Genomic DNA, 22,562 nt, shown 5'->3' on the forward strand with positions numbered 1-22,562 from the left:
TCTTAAACCAGATTAAAACAAACACAACTTTCTATCACCCATCAGATCTCAATAGCCAATGGAGACTCCCATTGCTGACTAGAAAAAAAAGATCTCTAGCATATAGACAACTGCCATCTAGTCAAGTGCTTTGAAATTTGTATTTGACTAAAGTTTTGATTTAATCTTTTTATTGCTCTTATATTCTGTAAATTGCCCTGGGAGTCTGCTAATAAATAAATAAATAAATACATACATACATAAAAATAATAATAATAATAATCGGGTTCCTAATCTGAGTTTACCCTTTCACCTGAGTAAAATGTGTTATGGGTGGCTGTTTCCTTTGACAAATATTTAAGAAACGATTACCTTTTATTTTTACAGCATATGCTTGAAACCTTACACAAAGGACATAGGTAAAACCTTATAGAAGATCTTGTGGATTTTTAACTCTGCTTTCCACATTGTGCATTCTTTATTTTTCTGTCTAAATGATATCCCCAGCATTAGAAAAAAAAAAAGATTGGACACAGTGAGGTGGAATTTTTCTCCCTCAGCTGTAACGGAGTATCTATAAATCGTCTGCAGTCTCCCGTCGCACAGATTATTATCAGTGCCTCGGAGGATCAGCGAGTAACAGGTTTCAGCAGGGTGAGTGTTTTGTGGCCTCTGATCTCTGAATTTGATTGAGCACCCCCTAGAGTAGTGGCTGATGGACAAAGACTGTACAGGGGATTCAAATGTCTTCCTCCATAATCATCATGCAGCTATCCATTTTAAGTGCTCTGATGTGCAGAATACTGGGAGTGTCAGTTTCACTGGTATAAAAGACATCACAAAAGTGAAATCACATATGAGCCCAGATAGCCAGTCTTTGTTTGGACAGTTAATCGAAGAGCACATGTGCAGAGTCATCCGTTCTTCTGCTCCTGGAGAGTCACATATGTTTTCATTCCACTGGAGTTATTAATGGCTTGTGAACCATTGCCCAAATGAAACTAAATTGCCACCATTTCCAAACTTTGCCTATTGAGTATTTGAAGTTATTTATTATATCTGCAGGGACCATGAGAGGATGCCAGAGATCCAGTCACTCTACACTAAGAACAACACGAACAGAGCATGGTCAGTCCTGACTTTGTGTTCTGTTTGTGAATGGAAGTGGATGTTGTTGTTTCTTTTGCAAAATACAGTTTTTCATTACTAGAGCCAATGAGACCCCTTCACTTTCCACTGTTTGTTGGTCAAGCTTGCACCCCCCTCCACTCCCCTCGTGCGGGGAAAGGTTTTAATGGACATGTATGTAACAGTCGGCAGCACAGCAGCCAAATAACTCTGTCACTCCCAACACGTGCCAAAAAAAAAAAAAAAAGTCAAGTTACAAAAACATTTCATTGTCAGCAACATTTGCTGTTAAGTGTTTCATAAAAAGAAAGGAAGAAAACTTTGGGAATTTTCCAGGAAAATGCATTAATGTCTCCCTGAAGGTTTGCCTAAGTCTCTTTTAATTAAAACTCGATGTAGAGTCTGATTCTAATAATGCTCTTTCTCTTGGACTGGATGGAGGTTGTTATGACAGAATGAAGCGTTCCAACATCTGGTATTGCTTTCCTTTGTTAGGGATTGTTTGGCGAGTGTACCTGACCTGCAGCTTTGCGCTGTCTTTGTTTTAGATTTGACATTGCTACACTAGGTACACCTCATTTGCATGTTATCCCAGTTAAGGAGTCTGAAAAAATAACTTGAAACTGAAAAGAAACCAAACTAAAATAACAAACCAAAACAAGACAAGGTCTCAGATTATCTGATTCAATGCACTATGAAGTGATGAATTAAGGGCTGTCTGGAAGCTATTTACAAAAAGATCAACTCATAAAATGCCAAGAGAAAAATGTTGCAGAGCACCATAGTCTAGCCTTTGTCAGTATCAGAAGACAAAGCCACCATGCTGAACCCTCAAAACAGTTTGCCTGCAACTAGGAATTCTGAGGAGCCCTGTGTAGATCAATCACAATAAAAAAATCAATATAGAAGTTCACTAAACACCTTAGAAGTTATTATTATTTGTTACTCACAATGTTGACATAACCCCCCAAAAAAACTACAGATTCCAATTCTGAACACCACAGATATGGTAATCAATACGTAGATAAATAATATTTCCACCCTCAAACAAATATACAATAACATGTGGAAATGGCCATACAAGTTATATTAGAAACTATAGTGAGCACTTACATTTCCTACACCTTAAGGTTCTTGTAATACAGCCCAAGCTGAGTTGTAATAAAAGCAAGACCATCGGCACACACAGTAATGTAGATAAGCAGCGCCATCTTCTGTTTCCTTCTTAACACTAGCTTGATAATTTTCAGGTCAATAGCTTCCTGCTGGCTTCCCTCTAGAGGCAGCTGACACAGTGCATCACCTGAAAAAGACAACAATTAATTTAGTGCAAACAGAAAACTAGTCCTACTCTGGGAAAGTTGATAGATTAGGGCTTTCACAACCTTTTCTTCTGTGCAACCCTGGTTAAATACTGACATTTATTTTGATCAGTGTGATACAAAATACATGTTGTAGTATATGCAAAGGCCTATGTGAAAATTGTTTGTATTGATCAGAACTTTTATTGAACTTAACCACATAATTCAAATTGGCTTATACAGGTGCCCATCTCTTTCCTTTCCTCCATTTGAGAAGACGATAGCAGCCATAGACACTCATTTCTCAAAACCCCTCATGTTCCTTGTCTAGACATTTTCAAGGGGTGAGGTAAACACACAAATTTCAAATTATTATAACTTGATTTCTGATTTATATGTCCCCATATCAATGTTTTATTGCACATATACAGCTTGCAGCATTTAGCTACTCACCTACTTCTGAAGCTACTAGGGTGTAACTTTGAGAGAAACCACAACGCCCCCAAATAAATAAATAGCGCCAATGCAAATGAAGTAGATGTTTTTTGTATTCATTTGAATATGAATGTTTCAACTTCCGGAAAATGTAGCAGTAGAGTGCAGTGCAGTACTGGCCTGCATTTCCTTTCTGTGACTGACTGCTTCCTCCAGGCTGCTTTTGTCACAGTTTACACGAGGGCATTCAGTGACAGTGCTAGTGTCACAGAATTTTTTTCTTCAGATCCCATGCTGCTTTCTGCCTCCATTTGAAGGTAAGAGTTTTAGCTGTTCACTTTGTTTAGTTTCTGAAAGCAAATAGAATGGAAAATAAAGTTTACCACAATAAAAATCTAAAGTTTAGGCATCTTGTGGTCCACTTATTGTGGGAGTCTTATATAGACTGAAATGCTGCGGGTAGGTGTATGTGCACATGTTTGTTACTCTAATGACAGACATTTTGTTTTAATTTCATGACAACTATAAAAATGCTTATTTCAGCCATGTAATTGATGCATTATGTCTCTGTTGTTGTCCCCCACCCTGCCCCCCACATACCTGTTTGTGTGTTTCTGTTGTACAGAATTCTGGAATAAGCTTATGAAATGTGTTGTATAAAATTAAGATTATTCATATTATTTTATTTTAATTTAATTTATTTATGTAAGAACATAAGATTACATTTTTATAATTAATATTTACAGCTACACTTACTTATATAGCAATATTTTATAGAAAGGTAATTACAGGTACAATAGCAGGGGTATAAGATATACATATCTACATACTGTTCTCTTAAACAGTTTATTTTAAGTTGACATAAGGTTTACACCAATAGTTAATGCAAAACAAGCACAAAGCTATTACACACAGAAATATGTTGCCATTTTGTTTGTAAGCCGTAGCTAAATACATCAGTGATTGAAAGTCTGGAAATAGCAACTGATGTATAGAAAGACAGAGGGTGAGGAAGAAAAACAAAAGCATACTAAGGACACTCAGGAGAAAGTTGTTCCACATGGCTTTAGGGCAGTTTGCCATGAAAATTGTCAAGGAAAGTGGTAAGTCTGCTTGCAAATGTAATACAGTTTATTGGAAATGTACATGTTTTCTCTTCAGAATGGTTTATGTATCTGAATCAAAGTAGTCAATTATTATATATGATACATTGACTATGATTCAAAGCAGTTACGGCATTAACTATAGTCTTATCTTACATATATACTTGGGGCAATTTGCAGAGATGGTGGGGTTTTCCCATTACTGCTTTTTTAATTTAGTTCCTTAATCTTACCTAACACTAGTACAGTAAAATATTGTAGCACTTTCAATCATTAGTGAGTTCAGAGTAGGTGCAGACTGCAGTTTAAGGGCAAGACAGCTCTTTTATTTAAAGTGTCTGCTTGTGTGTTCTTAAAAGAACAGCAGTGAACTGACACTTAGAGAGAGACACAGATGGGGAGGAAAACCAGAGGGGCGGTATAAGACTCCTTCCTATATAACCCAGGTGGACGGACAAGGATGGATGGACAATTACAATGTAGTGGTCAAACTATTTACAGTCTCCCACTCTCCCCCCAGCCCTGTCCATCTCCTATGAGGGGGTTGCTCCAGCTTGCCTCAGTCCCTTTTGCAAATGCTGGAGCAGCCCTCCCCCTCCTCGACACAGCGCCCTCACCCGGCAGAAGCAGCAGTGCGAGCTTTAAGCAACACATTACTCAATGACTTAACCATGTCATCTGAGCAAGACATTACGGATTAAGAATTAATGTGTGTTTAGTCCCTGTGATATTTGTGTACTGCAGTAATACAACTATTTGTTGTTGGACCCGCAATGATTAATTGGGTCGACTGCTTGGAAGACCCCCTAAGCCTTTATTACTAATCCACACGTCATAGCTAAATTAAAACATTTGATGTGCATAATGCCCATTACTTAAATAATAGTTGTTGGATATAAACAAGTTCGAAACAGTTATAAAAAAAACTCTCAATTGCCACTGTTGTATCAGCAGGCGGACCGTTATGTATTTTGAAAATATACGATTACATTGATATTTGTTTTATCCTAAAAGAGCGCTATCCCCCTATTTGCCAATAAGCCTGTGGACCACTCAGTTATTTCTTTATCCACCTTCTTTACATCAAAGTGTTGTGCTATATAAATGAAACGTAAAACATGTTTCAAAAACATCTGTTTGGAAAAGTTTGCTAAATACACAGAAGACCCCCAGAAAGCTTACTTTAAGCTGTGCAACTGAAATTGGTATATCATGGAGGAACAAGCAATCTCCGCGATCATTTAATCAACTTATTATGATGCATTATTTATTAGGCTTAATGCGTCGATTGAATAGACCTGAAGCAGCGCACTGGAGATGATCCGTGTTGAGTATGCAGCTCCGTATTAACTCTGCTGATTAATTGCAATCGACCCATTGTGTTATTATAACGAAAAAACAGTAAGAAGAGACATGCAAGTACGGGGCGCCAAATGTAAAACAGCGCACACTTTTTTTCGAGTGTCTTTTTTCATACATTTAACTTAAACCTTGTGGGGTTTTTTTTTTCCACATTTAGTAAATACTTAAGCAATTTTTTCAACATTGATAATGATTTCGTTTTTTAAATAAATAAATAAATAAATGCTTAATCTTCGTTATTTGATTAAATATTTAGCTAAATCCTAAATAAAATAAATATATAGTTTTAAAATAAAAATTTAGTCTAAAAATAAATTTTAAATATAAATGTAAATTTTAAATATAAATATAAATGTTAAATACAAATATAAATGTTAAATGTAAAAGTTAAATATAAATGTTAAATCAATCAATCAAGCAATCATTTTTTATTTGTATAGCGCCCTTCGCAGGGTAGCCACAGAGCGCTTTACAGACTGGTAAACATACAACAAACGTACAGCAAAATAAAATAATACATAAATACAAATAAAGTAATATATATAAAATATAAATAAAGTAAAATAAATATAGACCTGTAAACATTTTACATGATCTAGAATAAAGTAAGGGAACATTTAAGTAAATTTCCATTTAGGAGAAAAACTAAAAACTACTATGGATGGCATGTAGGAGAAAATGAATCTCTCGGGGTCCACGGCTTAGGGTCTAGGCCTAATGGTTGCCTCCCCTCCAGGCAGTATAGTTATTACAGCAGCAAGGAGATCAGAAAGTTCTTTATCGGTGCTGCTGGCTGTGCTCTTCCCTCTGGAGGAGGCCTCTCGCTGGCCATCGGGGGTGGAGGGGTTGGACCATCAACAGCCTTTGTAAAATATTGTTTTTAATGGAGAATTGTAATACTTACTGTATGATTAAATTTTTTAAAAACAATTCTAAAATCACTTAAAACTTGTAAAATCTTAATGTGATTTAAATTAAACCAAAAATACAAGAACTCAAATAAACATGTGCAATAAATCAATCAAACAATGAACTTGTGATAAAAGGGCAATACTGACAAATGAAACACAATTAAACAAAATGGTCAAATGCATTGTAATTAACTGAAAATGCACCAGATAAATCAAAAAACAAATAAAACAATAAAATAAAGACAAAACCAAAACAATCTGATGCATTTAAAATAAAAATCCAAACGGTCAATGCATTTGACAAAAGAACAGAACAAAAACAACCAAAAAAACAAACCAAAACAAGTGCATTTAAAATCAAGACATCCTTTAAAAGCAATTAAATTCAATTCGCGATGACAACTGGGTCCAGCTCCTGTTTATTGAACAGACAGATGTTCCGTCCCTCCCACAGGGCCTGTTTCACTGCGCAGACGACACACCACCAGCACCTTAGGGTTGGAGATGTGATTCCCCTGGCTGGTCCATAAAGGATCTGCTGGGCAGTCGCCCACACAGGAACAGCAAACCTGTGGAGGAACGGGAAAAACAGGAGCCAGACCCTGCGAGCAGAGGGGCAATCCCTAAAGATATGAGCCTCTGTCTCGCTTCCCAGGCAACCCTTGTAGGGGCAGGTATCAAAAAGGGCTAGGCCCCTTCTGTGCATGAACACTTGGGTGGGGAGACACCGACTCACAGCCATCCAGGACACATCTTTTTGCGTGTTTGTGAGGCAAACATGCGTAGCGTTAGCCCAGATAAACCAGCAGGTTTCGGGAGGGTTTGGGTGGTGATGGCTTGTCAGACGTGGATACCCCGTTGGCCCGTGGTGGGGTGCCCTGGAGGAGGGTTGTGCCAAGTTAGACTTCCATGGTGGGGGGACGAGGTGACTCATCGCACCCTCAGAGGGGGGTGTTGCTGGAAGACAAGAAGGCAGTTCAGCTCAGATATTGGTCATGCAGTGCAGAATGTTAAATCTAAATGCTAAATCTAAATGTTAAATATTAATATAAATGTTAAATGTGGAGTTTGAAAAATAGATATATAGCTAACATGCAAATATAGCCCATCCCCTCTGGTCAGTCAGCCTCTCTTATAAGAAAAATAACTGCACAAATACGTTCTGAAAACAACCACTGATATTAAAGTGAAATAAATAAATAAATAAATCAGGAGAATATAAAAAAACAAGCCAGTCACTTCTCCACTGGCTACGTATCGTCCCTCCCCCTCCTGAGGACATACATCCACAATGAACAACAACAACAAAATTACATCAAAGAAAACACATTGACAACAGCAGCTGACACTCTCCATTGGAAAGTTTTTTTTTTATGTCACCGTAGTGACCAGAATGATACCTCTGGGAGTTCACCCTTACTGTAGCACTGTGTAACATTTAATCTGGGATGCGGCTTACCCTACCCTACCCCACACCCACATACTAATTATATACATACATACATTCATAATACATATATATACATATATATATATATATATATATATATATATATATATATATATATATATATATATATATATATGGTGAGATATTTTGCGGCATTCACTTAGATTGTGCTCAGATAAATTCAACTGCTGTTAATATATTTGGAAAACATATTCTGACAACAACTAAATGATCTTGGAACTACAGCTCATAATATATAATTACTGCACAACGTAATGTCTGTACTGTCCTCAAGATAAAAACATTTGATTTTATATAAAATTACTGATTTCTTAACTGACACACTTATCCAGGGTGACTTACAGTTGTTATTGTACACATTATTTTACCATTTTAAACAGCTGGGCATTTACTTCAATCAAGGTAAAGTACCTTGCTTAATGGTACAACAGCAATTCCCCCACCTGGGATTGAACCAACAACCCTCCATTTCAGCCTCCAGAGCCCTAACCACAACTCCACTGATTCCAATCCTAAAATCCACTTACAAAAGTTATTTTACACAAAATACATATGACTGCTTTAATTACTTTTTATTTTTGTTTGAACATTATTATTATCATTATTATTATTATTAATAATAATAATAATAATAATACATTATTACTATTATTTGTGTGTTGCTGACAGACTGATTTCACCTAAAGTGACTAATTTTGTTATCTTATGGCATGTGATATTTTTACAAAATGTACAGACTATGAAGCCAGATGCAAAAAGCTTAGTCTAACAAAATGATGTGTATTCTAGAACAATCTAACAAACACGAACACAACAGAAGCTTTAACAACTGAAACATTTCACAGCAGGTTAAAATAATGTTGACCTAAAAGTGTCACAACAAATCTTTCAGCTTGATTATTCTCACCACCGGATGGGAAAAGGGAAAAGGGCAGAGCAAAAAAACAAGATTGTGCAAGAAGAGACATGAAAGGGGTTGACAAATTAACTATATGTTTCATGAAAGTGAATGAAAATTTGTTTTGAAGATGTGAACCAGTAAAAACTGAAGATTTATTTGATTGAAGCATTTCATTAGGACTTGGAATTAACTTGAAGTTAGAAAATGTGGAATCTTGATTCTGTACTTTTAACATTTAATGCATAGAAGATGAGGTATCAGTAGAAGACACCTGGCAAACTTCTTGCATGGCTCTAGAGTGGGAACACCTGTAGTGAAGAGGTAACTGCAGCACAGGACCCCCAGACTTTTAAACATAATGAAAGTTATTTTACTCTTTGACTTGTTAGTCATGCTGACACTAGAAGATGAGTGCCTTCTTGTTTAAAACGTGTAGATCAAACTCCTTCGCTAAATAGAAAGTGATCTCTGTAGAAGCTTCCTGCTGAGATAGAGTAGAAAACTAGCAATTTAACCTAATTAAAGTTAAGAGAGCATCAGTACATTCAGCTCTGTATGTATCCACAGGGCTGCAATGTGGTGTACAGTATGTTACTACAGGAAATGTGCATTTAGCTTCGGTTTCTCTTCTGTTAGGAGACAACTTAATAATCGCAGTAAATTGAGAGGCATCTGTTGCTCAGACACACGTTGCATCCTCATGACGGCAGTTCTGATGAGATTGACTGCAGCGTGTGTAACTCCTGTCTTGTTCACGTTGTCTACCCAGGATGAATCCCTTCCTCCTCACTACCAGGCTCATTAGTACTTCACTCCTTCTGGTGGTCAAGATGAGTGACTGTGATCGATACGTTTGCCAAGGTAACCATATCCAAACAAGGTATTCTAACTGGTGTGCCCACTCGAGACACAGTCACAGGGGATGGGTGTATGGATACAGAGGACAAATCCAGACCCTGGCAGGCACCCTGTCAACTGCTCTTTGCAAGGGCATAGAGAACAAAACATCTTCCCTTCTCCCTTTCTATCAGTACAAATCAAACCCTAAACACAACCTAAATAACTCTATTTGTGCAAGTGTTTATGGATGTCAAGAAAGCAAGATGCCAGCTTTCCTTAAAAATGATTGATTTTTAAGGGTTTTTCTTTATGATTGTATATGTGACATGTGAGATCTGCAAACAGTAACTGTGCAGGAGCAGATTGTGTCCATTCTACTTTGATATAATTTGCCTAGAGCAATAAGTAACCCCTTCTTTCCAATTTAATTTGCAGATACAAATGAGACTTCTGCATGTCAAATAAATGGTAAGTGCATTGGTATTTAATCTGTACCTCTTTGCTTTGAATTTATATCAGTTTAATCAGCATATATGCCCGATAAGGTTTGTATAATGGTTTTAACAGGATGTGACCCTCACCCTGCTACTAGGTTTTGCTTTGCTAGGATTCAATAACAACTCTTCTTCAAAAGCGAAAATGTCACAGGCTGAAAGTTGAACGCTCCAGATTAGCCAGTTCACACAAGCACCTGCTATACAGTAGTTTTCCCCTTTAATTCAGGTTCTTTTAAATTGGAGGATCACAAGCCAGGAGCACACAAGACAATAGTACCATTAAGTAGTTTATTATAATAATCACAAATAAAATGTATTTCAGTCATTTTTGGTATTTAAAAGACAAAGTTAAAAGGTTAAAAAAAATTTAAATCTTGCGAGGACTGTTGGCCGCCTCGGACAGCATCAGGAACTACAATGGTCCACATTAGTAAACAAAGTCCAAGAGGATTTATAAAATGGCCAGAAAAATGCATGAGAACGTCAGAGTATAAAGGCAACAAAATCCACGGGTTCTCACAGTTCATATTTCATAAAACAGTGCTACTGTAGTTTGATGAGATAATTGGTGATGGTCAGCATTCTTCAGGCAGCAGATTTTAACCAAATACCTGTGCCCCAAAACACACTTTTTCTGTTTCTGCTAATTGAATATTCTAGAAGGCAGTGGCTGAATTAACTGAAAAGCAATAGCTGATTGAATAATTCTAAAGACAGTAGTTGATTGAAATAATGAAAAGACAATGCTTGACTGAAGTAACCTCTCAGACAGAAATGCATTAAAACTATAATTAAAGTAGCCACCAGAACAGAGTAAATGCAAACTAATGATTGGTTTATAGACAAAACTGATGTTTGTCATTAGGCTTGGGGGTGCATATGAGTGGTGAAAGGGGAACAAGATCATGGGGGGGTTCTCTTTCATTAAAGTCCGACGTTATTTGATGGGGGGGTCCCCCCAAATGCCAAACACCATTCACCTATAGAGGTACAGTGCTTTTTCTTCAAGAACTGTTGACCATACATTACATTGACTTTTATTAATTTACACTAGCATGGTCAATGAATGATGTGACCAAACACATAACAGCATTGGTGTACACATACAGTAGAGGCCCCTATTTGTAAAAGTTTAACATCCATGTTAAGTTTAACAGACCATTTTTAAAAGACAAAAATGAACCGCATAAACTATAGTGAACTGAGGCTTTTCATTAACTTTGTGTCGACTTTCCCTTCTGAATGTCTGAGTGACACTTTTATTTTTTTCTTTGAGTTTTTATTCCTGTTTAGGGAAACAACTGTGTTAAAATGTATTTTTGTACTTGCACAGCATGTCAGAAGAATGTAAAGAAAAGTCTTGATGTCGTCTGTAAGTGGATGAAAACATATGACATGATGATTGAGAACAGAATAATTAAATCCTGCCCTGTGTAAGTATGGGGATGATTTTTTACTTATTAGGAACTTACTGAGAATGATCATCAGAGACATACTATTTTACAATAAGATAACAAACATAATGAAAAATCAAACAACAAAATCAAAACATACTTTATATATATATTTTCGATTAAAATATAGTTTAGTCAAATCCCCTAGGGCAGCTTATCACCTACCCTTTGACCTCTCTGTAACCGTGAGGCTGTATTTACCTATACAAATAACTATTTATATTTTGTATTATAATTTAATATCCATGATATTTTAATTAATTGTTTCATAAATAAATATTAACAAAACATAAACATTATGTTTATGTTAAAGGAACAGTGCAAATTAAAACTGTAGATCTGCTGATAAATGAGCAATCCTCACCCTTCCAATCATCAGGGTAATTTTGACACTTCTGACAATACTGGCACAAAGAAATTAGACAAGAACTTATCATCTACTTAGATTTTTCTACTCACCTATGAAGATGTTTAATTTTGTCTTTGTTTTTACAGTTGGCTAAAGATGTTAGAAAAAACTCTGGAGTGCTCGGATTTCAACGGGTTGCACAAGACTTTGGTTGGAGCGAAACATTTTGTGGCACATCTTCACAAAGCTTATGGGGAAAATTTCACCGGCCTAAAATTATATGGCAATGTAACAGATGTAAGAAATATGTATATGTCACATGACAACATTAATACTTTTCAGACTCAGAGGCCAGACTCTAACACAGAGCACAGAAAGAGCAAGATTCAGTTAATTGCTTGATCTATTTGATAATAACAAGTAATCTGAGCAGATAATACACCCTTTGGCTAGGTACCACAACTCTGATATACCCTCATATTTTGGTGAGCAGTATATGCTGTTGAGCATCCATAGCACAACACCTTTTTGAGGATGGCAAAGGTGCAGCTCCACTGTGTCCCACAACTAAATTAGCCTTCTGAACCTTTGTTATCCTCAAGCAATTAATTCACTGACTCTGCACTGCAGGTTTCAACAGAACAAGTCCAGGGACAGATAAGCACAATCAAGGTGAACCTGCCGAAAGAAATTGTATCAAAGAATGATGAGAACAAGATGATTGCTTACTGCGCCTACAGGGACCCTGATTTTTTTAATGTAAGTCACTGAGATAAACAAGCTTAACTTCCTGAACTGAGAATTTGCAACAGAATGTAAACTTCAAATGCAACAACCAATCATCTGCCAGATTGTGCCTTCCTGAGGTTTTAACTGTTTTAAAAAGCAAAATACACAAATGTGAAACACAGCAGAAGCTTCATCTGTTTCGTCTTGAAGGATTGCATATGATGAGTAATTGTAATGAAATAGCGGGTACAGTTTTCATTGTGATTATTTTTCCAGCCTTTAGAAGCTCTTAACAACGAAACGGTTGGTTTGAGTGTCAGCAACACAACTGTCTCTGGGCTGAGAAATCCTGTCAATATCACATTCAGATTTGAGGAGGCCCTTAAGGTGAGAGCTGTTTTTCTGACAAATATAAATACGCATTGTTTGTAACAACCATTGTGAGGCATCAACAAGAGCTGGCTAATCTGTCCCTCGAGAACGTGATCAATGTATGTATACACTCACCTAAAGGATTATTAGGAACACCATACTAATACTGTGTTTGACCCCCTTTCGCCTTCAGAACTGCCTTAATTCTACGTGGCATTGATTCAACAAGGTGCTGAAAGCATTCTTTAGAAATGTTGGCCCATATTGATAGGATAGCATCTTGCAGTTGATGGAGATATGTGGGATGCACATCCAGGGCACGAAGCTCCCGTTCCACCACATCCCAAAGATGCTCTATTGGGTTGAGATCTGGTGACTGTGGGGGCCAGTTTAGTACAGTGAACTCATTGTCATGTTCAAGAAACCAATTTGAAATGATTCGACCTTTGTGACATGGTGCATTATCCTGCTGAAAGTAGCCATCAGAGGATGGGTACATGGTGGTCATAAAGGGATGGACATGGTCAGAAACAATGCTCAGGTAGGCCGTGGCATTTAAACGATGCCCAATTGGCACTAAGGGGCCTAAAGTGTGCCAAGAAAACATCCCCCACACCATTACACCACCACCACCAGCCTGCACAGTGGTAACAAGGCATGATGGATCCATGTTCTCATTCTGTTTACGCCAAATTCTGACTCTACCATCTGAATGTCTCAACAGAAATCGAGACTCATCAGACCAGGCAACATTTTTCCAGTCTTCAACTGTCCAATTTTGGTGAGCTTGTGCAATTGTAGCCTCTTTTTCCTATTTGTAGTGGAGATGAGTGGTACCCGGTGGGGTCTTCTGCTGTTGTAGCCCATCCGCCTCAAGGTTGTACGTGTTGTGGCTTCACAAATGCTTTGCTGCATACCTCGGTTGTAACGAGTGGTTATTTCAGTCAAAGTTGCTCTTCTATCAGCTTGAATCAGTCGGCCCATTCTCCTCTGACCTCTAGCATCAACAAGGCATTTTCGCCCACAGGACTGCCGCATACTGGATGTTTTTCCCTTTTCACACCATTCTTTGTAAACCCTAGAAATGGTTGTGCGTGAAAATCCCAGTAACTGAGCAGATTGTGAAATACTCAGACCGGCCCGTCTGGCACCAACAACCATGCCACGCTCAAAATTGCTTAAATCACCTTTCTTTCCCATTCAGACATTCAGTTTGGAGTTCAGGAGATTGTCTTGACCAGGACCACACCCCTAAATGCATTAAAGCAACTGCCATGTGATTGGTTGGTTAGATAATTGCATTAATGAGAAATTGAACAGGTGTTCCTAATAATCCTTTAGGTGAGTGTATATCCATGCATTCATATTTGTATTTATGTTTGTATGTATTTATATATTTATTAATTTATTTTCAGTTAATCATTTATTTTTTCATTTATTTTCCCTTAGGCAAATGTAACTCCCAAATGCAGTTTCTGGGATTTCACTGAGAAAAGTAAGTTCAGTTTACATACTGAGCCCAGACACTGACACTTAAATAAGGCATTAATGAGAGCCTTACAAGCACCATACATTCCTGTTGTGACCAGGTGAAGTAGTGTTGAGTTAATGCCTTACGTTTTCTTCCCAAACAAAGGCTGGAAAGACACTGGCTGTAGAACTGTGCAACAAGAAAATGAGATCATTTGCAGTTGTAATCATTTGACCTATTTTGCTGTGTTACTGGTATGTATTAATATAGTTACAGTTAACACCCCTCTCCCCTCCTCTGCCTCTCTCTCATTTGTCAAAGTCTGCCCTCTGTGCAGCATTCAATCTTAAATAAACAAAGGATTTTTCAGGTGTAAGGGCAGTAAATGATAGCTGCTGACCATTTTTATTTGTCCATTCCACACTTCTTGGAACAAACTTCTTCTTTACTGTCAATATATACTCTATATTTCTTTTTGCAGGTCCCTAAATCTAATATCCGTCTGCCAGATGTTGTGTCCTTGACTTACATCACACAGGTGGGCTGCTCCCTGTCCTTGGTGTTCCTGACCATTACCTTCATCCTGTACTTCATCAACAGGTTGGTATCCCTAAGCTGTATCCTTACCCACAGAGTCCTGCCGAATTGGATGGTTAGCCTTCTTATTTTATTTTGATTTTTTTTTTGTGCGTGATGAAATAACCTACTATCTTAAGAAAACTCTTCAGTACAAAGTGTGGTCACAAGAGTAGGAAGCTGGAATATACTCCAAAGACTCATGTTTGATTGTTTGTTTGGCCTCCTTCTCCCTGTTCCCTCCTCCCCAGGAGAAAAGCAAATGATGACTCCCTCAAGATTCACATGAACCTGACCCTGGCTCTCTTCTTCCTTAACGTGTTCTTCCTGTGCTCCGGGGCATCAGAAATGCTGAAAGTGGACACACTGTGCATCAGTTTTGCTGTCCTCCTCCACTACTTCCTGCTCTGCTCCTTCTTCTGGATGGCTGTGGAGGGCTTCCACCTGTACATGCTGCTGTGCAAAGTGTTTAACATGTACATAAGGAAGTACATCCTCAAGCTCTGCCTTGTGGCCTGGGGTAAGCTCTCCAATTCAATAAGTGCTCGATTGCGCAGGTCTGACTAGAGGAAAGACATTAGTACAAGAAAGCCAATATGAGGAAATAGCAGGCTGACCAATATGCTCACCACCCCATTGCACTTTCTGGACTAGCTGCAAGGTTCCCATGCCCTTGACTTGAGAGTGAGTTTCAGAGTCTAAACACATTCACACTCATGAAAAACCCCAAAAACAACAACTAAAATAGAAGACCTTAACATATCAATTAAACCACTTGTCAATACAATCGTCTTGTCTTTCTCTATTAATAAATATATTTTGTGTTAATCCCAGCAAATAGAAAAAAATCGACATAGAAAGTAAATAATCATAAAATTGATTATTTTATGTGTTACAATGCAGCAAAGGTCAAAGACTGCAGACAAGTTATCTAAAAAAGTAACATGCCTGAACAGAGCAGTGGAGATTGAATACAACGTCTGCCCTCTACTGTAGAGATGAGGAAATGCAGGCCAAATGTTCTTAAAATGTTTAGCAAGGTCAGCTTTCTACCCCGTTAATGAAGCTCCCAGTACTTTTATGACATATATTATTTGTTTAAAAAAAAAAAATCAGTAATGCCATATATATATATTAAATAATTAATTAAACGATTGGTCTGCATCTTTCTATGATTGTATGTACTTATTAATGTATTTATTTAGTCTTTGTAAGCCTAGCTTCATTTTAAACATTGATAAGCAAAGTTCTTACTAGATGGCATTTTTTCTTTCAAAGGCTCATTTCATGGCTTCATTTTCTAAATTTGCTTTAAACTACCTTGCTGTTTGCTGCACTTCAGTCCTAAAGCAGTCAGGGGGTCTTGTGTAGGATCTGAGAAAGATGCCTTGGGTTTCTCAGACAAATCACTTGTCATCCTAGGTGTCCCTGCTGTGGTGACAATCCTGACTGCCTGTATAAACATGGAGGTTTATGGGAGAGTATCTATCCACTACATACAATCAAATGCCAGCAACATTGCCTTGTGAGACCTCTGCTCAGATATTCTCTTTTCTTAACTCTGCAAGTTAATATTTATATAAATGTAACAGAGCTTCTTGTATAACTAAAACATCCCCCTAATAAATGGGTTCAGATGTATTGTTTCATTAAATTATTATTTTCTTTCTATGTACAGACAGGTGACAAATTAATGGAAAAACTAACATAAAGTGTCTCAGTAAGGTGTTGGGAACCACGAGCCGCCAGAACAGCTTCAATGCTCTTGGCACAGATTCTACGAGTCTCTGGACTCTACTGTAGGGATGAACACCATTCTTCCAAAAGATATTCCCTCATTTGGTGTTTTGATGATGGTGGTGGAGAGCGCTGTCTAACACGTCAGTCCAAAATCTCCCATAGGTGTTCAACTGGGTTGAGATCTGGTGACTGATGCCATAGCATCATATCAGGATAGAAATGTTTCACCATAGGATAAAGGTGATCACTCAGAATAACTTTGTAATGATTTGCAGTGACCCTTCCTTCTAAGGGGACAAATGGACCCAAACCATTCCAGGGAAATGCCTCCCACTGCATAACAGAGCCTCCGGACCCCCTCACTGTGCATTTGTCTTTGTAATGAGGGGTTTATGCACTGTAACCCTACTATAATATCCCTCTCTGTGTAGTTCTGCATTCGTTATGTTCCTCCACTTATTTATTCAGGTTTTTCCTTTAATTTGTCACCTGTCTGTATATAGAAGGCCGAACCCACAGGAAACCACTGTAAAACCATGGAAAAAGTTCAAAAAAGTTTAACTGCATCAGCGTGTCACTTCACTCCTCCTCCACTATGGGGCAGCACAGTATTGAAAGAGTCCAGGGAAACCATGAGACCACCTTGGTACTTTTTCTGCATTCTTCCAACTGGGTGCCTTTTGGACCTTGTGAACATTTTTAAAATCAGTATGTATTTTGGGAAATAAACCTTTTGTATCAGAAACACAACATTTTAAGTTACTGAAAATGATAGTTTGCGAATGCAACCCTGGTTATCTGAAAAACGAAGCCGAAGGGGGAGGGGTTTAAGTGCACTCCCGTTGGAACCCAATCGAAACATCTCTATATCAAAGCTACCATTGGCCCCTGTGCATGTCACACAAAACAGGTCCCTTCTTATTTCCTGTCTGTGACGTCTGCAGAGGAACTTCCTCTTTTGCCAGGGGACTTGGGCTGCGTCCCAAATCGCACACTGGTTCTCGAAACCTTTTGACAAGTGACGTCACAGAGTGTGCACTTGAGTGAGCGAGGGTGTAGGGTGAAGCTATAAGCGTTCAATGGGACACACTTCAGCGTCATTGTCCTTTGCCTTTGCCTTTGCAAAAAGTACCTACGCAATCTTTTAAAGTCATCTGTCTCTGTATTTAATTACAGTAATAATAATCATAATAATAATAATAATAATAATACTTAGGAGGTGATAATAACAAACAATGTATTTCCAAGTTTTATAGGCTACTGCTTCAGTAATTAATTAATTGATAGGTGCCAAAAAGTTTTTTGGCTGAACTCTCTAATCATATATTTAAATCACGATTATATAATCATTTTATTATTATCTATGTATTATAATTGCCTTGATACATAATTTAACAATTCCTACAACTGTCTAGCTAGCATTATATTACATTTCTATGCACCCACCGCTGCCATATTTTCCCAATTGACTTGTCTCCGCCTTTAATGCAAAAAGTCCTGGGACTTCAGCACTAAAACACTTCCGCATAAGTGTGCTCTTTTGTACACTCTGCCAAAGGGAGTACTGAAGGGCACAAAACAGCTCGATTAGGCTCCTTCACTCGTTCCCTAAGGGATTGGGACACCTTTTAAGATGGCCACCCTAGTACTTCCGCCTCGAAGGGGAAGGAAACAAGGGAGCAAGTGTGCGATTTGGGATGCAGTCTTGAACTGCTGCGTGACCTTGCAACCCTTGGGCAGTGCTTCCTTTTTTAGATAACCGGGGTTGCATTCGCAACCTATCGGAAGCAGGAGTCACTGCCCAAGGGGGAGGGGTTACTGTATAACAAAACCATCACAAGGGAGGAGACAGTGAGCTGATAAGGGAGCCTGCCCTGAGATGTACCTCTAGGGGGCCTCGGCAACACAACTCCAGACAGGAGCCACAGAGGCCCCTTGGGGCCGCACCTGGGCTGCCCAGGAGCAAGGACTGCAGTCACGCTCTACCTGGAACTGTCCACAATCAGCATATACAAAGTGGGGCTACGGAGGTCAATTCTTATGCCCTCCGCTTACAATAGCAAGGCCGGCTGCTCTACTAGTGCAGCTAGGAGCAAGGTTGTATATCTACTTGCACAATATATGGCGCGGGTAATCAAGTGACCTGTACACCCTTCGCGCATTAACGTGGCAGTGGACCCCTGCTCCTGCAGGAGTGGGGCCACAGACGCACTGTAATTCAACATAATATACAGCTGGCTAGTCAGACACTGAAGTAGCCACAGCTGAGCACAACAGTAAATACAATGCGGGCAGCAGGAACATTCATGTCGCCTCTGCGCAGCACAGGAGCAACTAAACAGTACAGAGCGGCCAGCTCCACTGTGCTGTCATAATACATATATCGCGGGGTGCAGGAAGCAAGATGCAGGACAGCAGCAGGCTTTTCCATTACAAAAATATATATACACGGTGGGTTGCAGGAGCCAGCTCAACATGGAGCCGCGCAACATGGGAGTGGTGGTCACTTGCTCCCCTAACACAGCTAGGAGCGAGGCCACATCAGCTCTACACTGTCGGCCAGTGGTAGGGATACTACTGACAGACCCCAGGCTATCAAGCGATCCCGCTCAGGGGCCAGGCCCAGAGCTGGAGCAGGCCTTGGTTGGGTTGGTCTATAGAGGAAATCTCGCCCAGGTAAAAATGGCCACGGGGGCTCCTTGGAACCATATTCTGATCACCCAGGAGTAAGGACATCAGTCACACTCTACTGGGAACAGTAATGCAGAAAGGGGAGGACAAATAGCATCTCTACCCTCACCTTCATACAATACTAAGACCAAATACGGAGCAGAGTTGACAGGAGTTGACAGGGTCTGCTCGTTTACCCTCCGCTGAACACAGGAGCACTCACCTTCTGTCAACTAGCAGTTAGGAATGGGGTGATAGCAGCTCTACTGTGCAATAGTATACAAAGTGAAGCAACAAGAGAAGCTCTTGCGACTCACACTTAAACAGGAGCAGTCACCTCATGCTCACCTAGCACAGCTAGGAGTGAGCGACAGCAAGCTTTACTGAGATATAACACACAAGCAGGGCAAGAAGAGACAGGGCAGATGACCTCTCCACTCCAGGGGGGAGAACAAGGTTCGGTGGCCGCAAGCAGCGCAACTGCAGGGTCGAGCGGGGGAGGAGCAGAGTCTCTCCATGCTCTGATTTGAGTGCCAGCAGTACAGTACAAATTAGCTTTAAAACAAATATATGAAAAACTCCTTAGACACTTAAGTGAAGTTGCTTCTGATGTCTTCCTCCTTTAATATTATGTCACATGTTATGATCATGTCACTTGTGGACAAATTAATAATTCTGCAGAGGGATTTAGGGCTGACAGTGTATTCAGGGACAGTACTAAATAGTTCAATTTATTTTAATAAATATAAATTTATTCTACAGATGTATCATTGAAAAATAATGCACTAAGTTGTATTTTGTAGTAATGTTGTGATTTTAAAAATGTATTAGGATTTAGTGAGTTATATTCTTACAGGACTTTGTAAAAAGATTAATAGGGACAATACAAAATGCTGATTTTTTCTTTAATTTGTTTCAGATGTTTTACTTTCAATGCTATTTAATTTGTTTTTACAAGTTATAGTGATTAGGTATTACTTAAACCTTTATGATGAATTAATTACTTAATACAATTAGTTATTTTATACAAAATATTTCACAGGGTCACAAAAGGCACTCTATTGGAAGAATACATGTTGTTTTCAAAGGGCAATTTAGTAGGTATCTATTAATCTGACACCTCACGACTCGTACACATCTATTTTAATTTTCAGAAGAAAAGAAAGCCCAGTCCATTGTTAATATTAATTACAGAAGGGTCTAATTCAGAGACACAGATTTCTAATCAGAGTCTTTTGGTGCCACATTATCAGAATAATATGCCTTCGACCTCAAACCGTAACTTTGAAGATATTCCCTCCATAGAACTTATTACTGTTTTTTGTTTTGTCTGTTTGTTTGTTTGTTTTGTATAAAGACCTAGTTTATTTAATGCCAAGAGCTTTGTCTCTAAATGTACTGAACGTACACTTTCATTAAAGGCTGTTTCATTATTGTGACTGACCAAATTGTGGATATTATCCATAGAGTTAAAACAATATAGTCATTACAAAATACAAACCACTCATACACAAAATTAAATGGTAATAAACCTAAGCCACGTGTTATTTTGCACCCAAACAACTATATTTAATACTGGTCCCAATGAAGTGTGCTAAAATCACTCTTCCCATATAGGGCTAGATCAGAGAATAAACATTATCCCCCACTTTAAGATCTTACTGGAGACCTTACTGGTTAAGTTGTAATTTGTCCACAATAACAAAAAATCATAATTTGAAGAGGACACGGTTATGCCAGCATTATTTCCACTGTATGTTTCTTGGTGCAGATAAGGTCAGATTATTACTGTGGCAAATTGAAACAAATCAGGTGTACTGTATCAGGGGCTGAAGTGTCTCTTCCATCCGAAGCACTGTAATTCAGCCTCATGCTGTTTACTGCCACTGCATGTATGTAGATTGCGTTGGTGCAGTATCACAATTCCACACACACAGGGCGTAGTCATGACACTTAACAGCCAGGCTGTTTACCACCCTTTTTAAAAGGTTAACAGAACAACAACAACAACAAAAAACCGATGTGGCCATGTTTCTGCCTGCACTGTACTGATGGTGTGAATAAGACATTTCAGGCTTTTTTTATCTGCCCCCTTGGGAGTGATGTGCCCAGATGCTGGTTATTTATAGTTTATAAGTTTTTGTTTGCTTTGTTTGTTTGTTTGTATTTTGCTTTTTAAAACCTCCACTAAGCCAATTTATTTTATGTCTTCCAGTTGCTTTGTAAATAATGTCGTTGTGAGGAATGTGACAATCCTGAGTTTGGTGTTCCTGGTGTGTCTGTTTAACCTGGTCATGCTGAGCATCACGGTGAAGAAGATAATGTCCATGAGGTCCAACAAGGTCTCCGGGGAGAATCGCAGTGCCTGTCAGGATGTAGGCACTGTGCTGGGCATCACCTTCCTACTGGGCACAACCTGGGGCCTGGCCTTCTTCTCATTTGGGCCCCTGGAGCTAACAGGCATCTATCTCTTCACCATCCTCAATTCACTACAAGGTATATTGGACAGAGGAAACACTTTTTTGTCCTCTGTTTGTTTGTGTTTTGTTGTAAATGCTCCCCCTTAATCAAGCCAAAAATGGCTGCTAGTTTGACACAGCACACGCAACATCCACCCATGTCAATGTCAATGCTGCAAACATCAAGTGTAGTACCAGTGTTTTTCCTTACCCAGTCTGCCCCACATTCAGAAAATGCTGAATCTTAATTTACAACCCCTTCCCCCTCTGCCTTCACAGGTTTTTTTATTTTTCTGAGGTACTTCCTTTCGAAGCAGAGAGCCAGTCGAGGTTCCGCCACCATGGCCACCCAAAGCTCGGGGACCTGACAGGATCTTATGGCTTGGCAACCTGGCTCAGCGATTCTTCCCCGGCTTCTTCTAGGCTGTGGGTCAGGCTTGTCCCCCTGCCCCATGACAATGTTTCTTACTGCAATTGAAAATGAAAATGAAAATTTGAATTGCAAGGGTTTGATGTACAGTTACAATTTAAGTTTAGTACTATTATTTTAGTAGTAGCAGTAGTAGTAGTAGCAATATTGTTTATACATTGAGCATTTCAGTATTATTGTATTAAAATAAGACATCTTATTGGTGGGCTGGGGCAGATACCTTCTATTTGTTGTTTTTAGATTTAATAAACTAAAATTTAACTATTTCTATTCACAACTATTGTGACAGATGTACTTTTGTGGTCTACACACCTGTAAACAAACAAACAAGCAAGCAGATACATAATTGCATTGTTCAATAAATAAACATTGTTCAGTACATGA

The 22,562-nt window shown here is 38.7% G+C and overlaps 1 protein-coding gene across 1 annotated transcript; it reads left to right on the forward strand.

Annotated features, from left to right (window-relative positions):
* The first annotated feature begins 3,009 nt into the window (after window positions 1–3,009).
* On the forward strand, window positions 3,010–22,562 carry LOC136758899 (adhesion G-protein coupled receptor G2). Its single transcript, XM_066713643.1, has 14 exons — window positions 3,010–3,160; window positions 9,361–9,452; window positions 9,867–9,899; window positions 11,262–11,361; window positions 11,878–12,028; window positions 12,362–12,490; window positions 12,737–12,847; window positions 14,282–14,327; window positions 14,469–14,557; window positions 14,785–14,903; window positions 15,131–15,399; window positions 16,302–16,404; window positions 21,505–21,785; window positions 22,028–22,562. Exons 2-14 carry the CDS (start codon window positions 9,362–9,364, stop codon window positions 22,114–22,116), a joined length of 1,611 nt encoding a protein of 536 aa, XP_066569740.1. The 5' UTR covers window positions 3,010–3,160; window position 9,361; the 3' UTR covers window positions 22,117–22,562.

This window comes from Amia ocellicauda, chromosome 9 (genome assembly GCF_036373705.1).
Source record: "Amia ocellicauda isolate fAmiCal2 chromosome 9, fAmiCal2.hap1, whole genome shotgun sequence".
Lineage (NCBI taxonomy): Eukaryota > Metazoa > Chordata > Actinopteri > Amiiformes > Amiidae > Amia > Amia ocellicauda.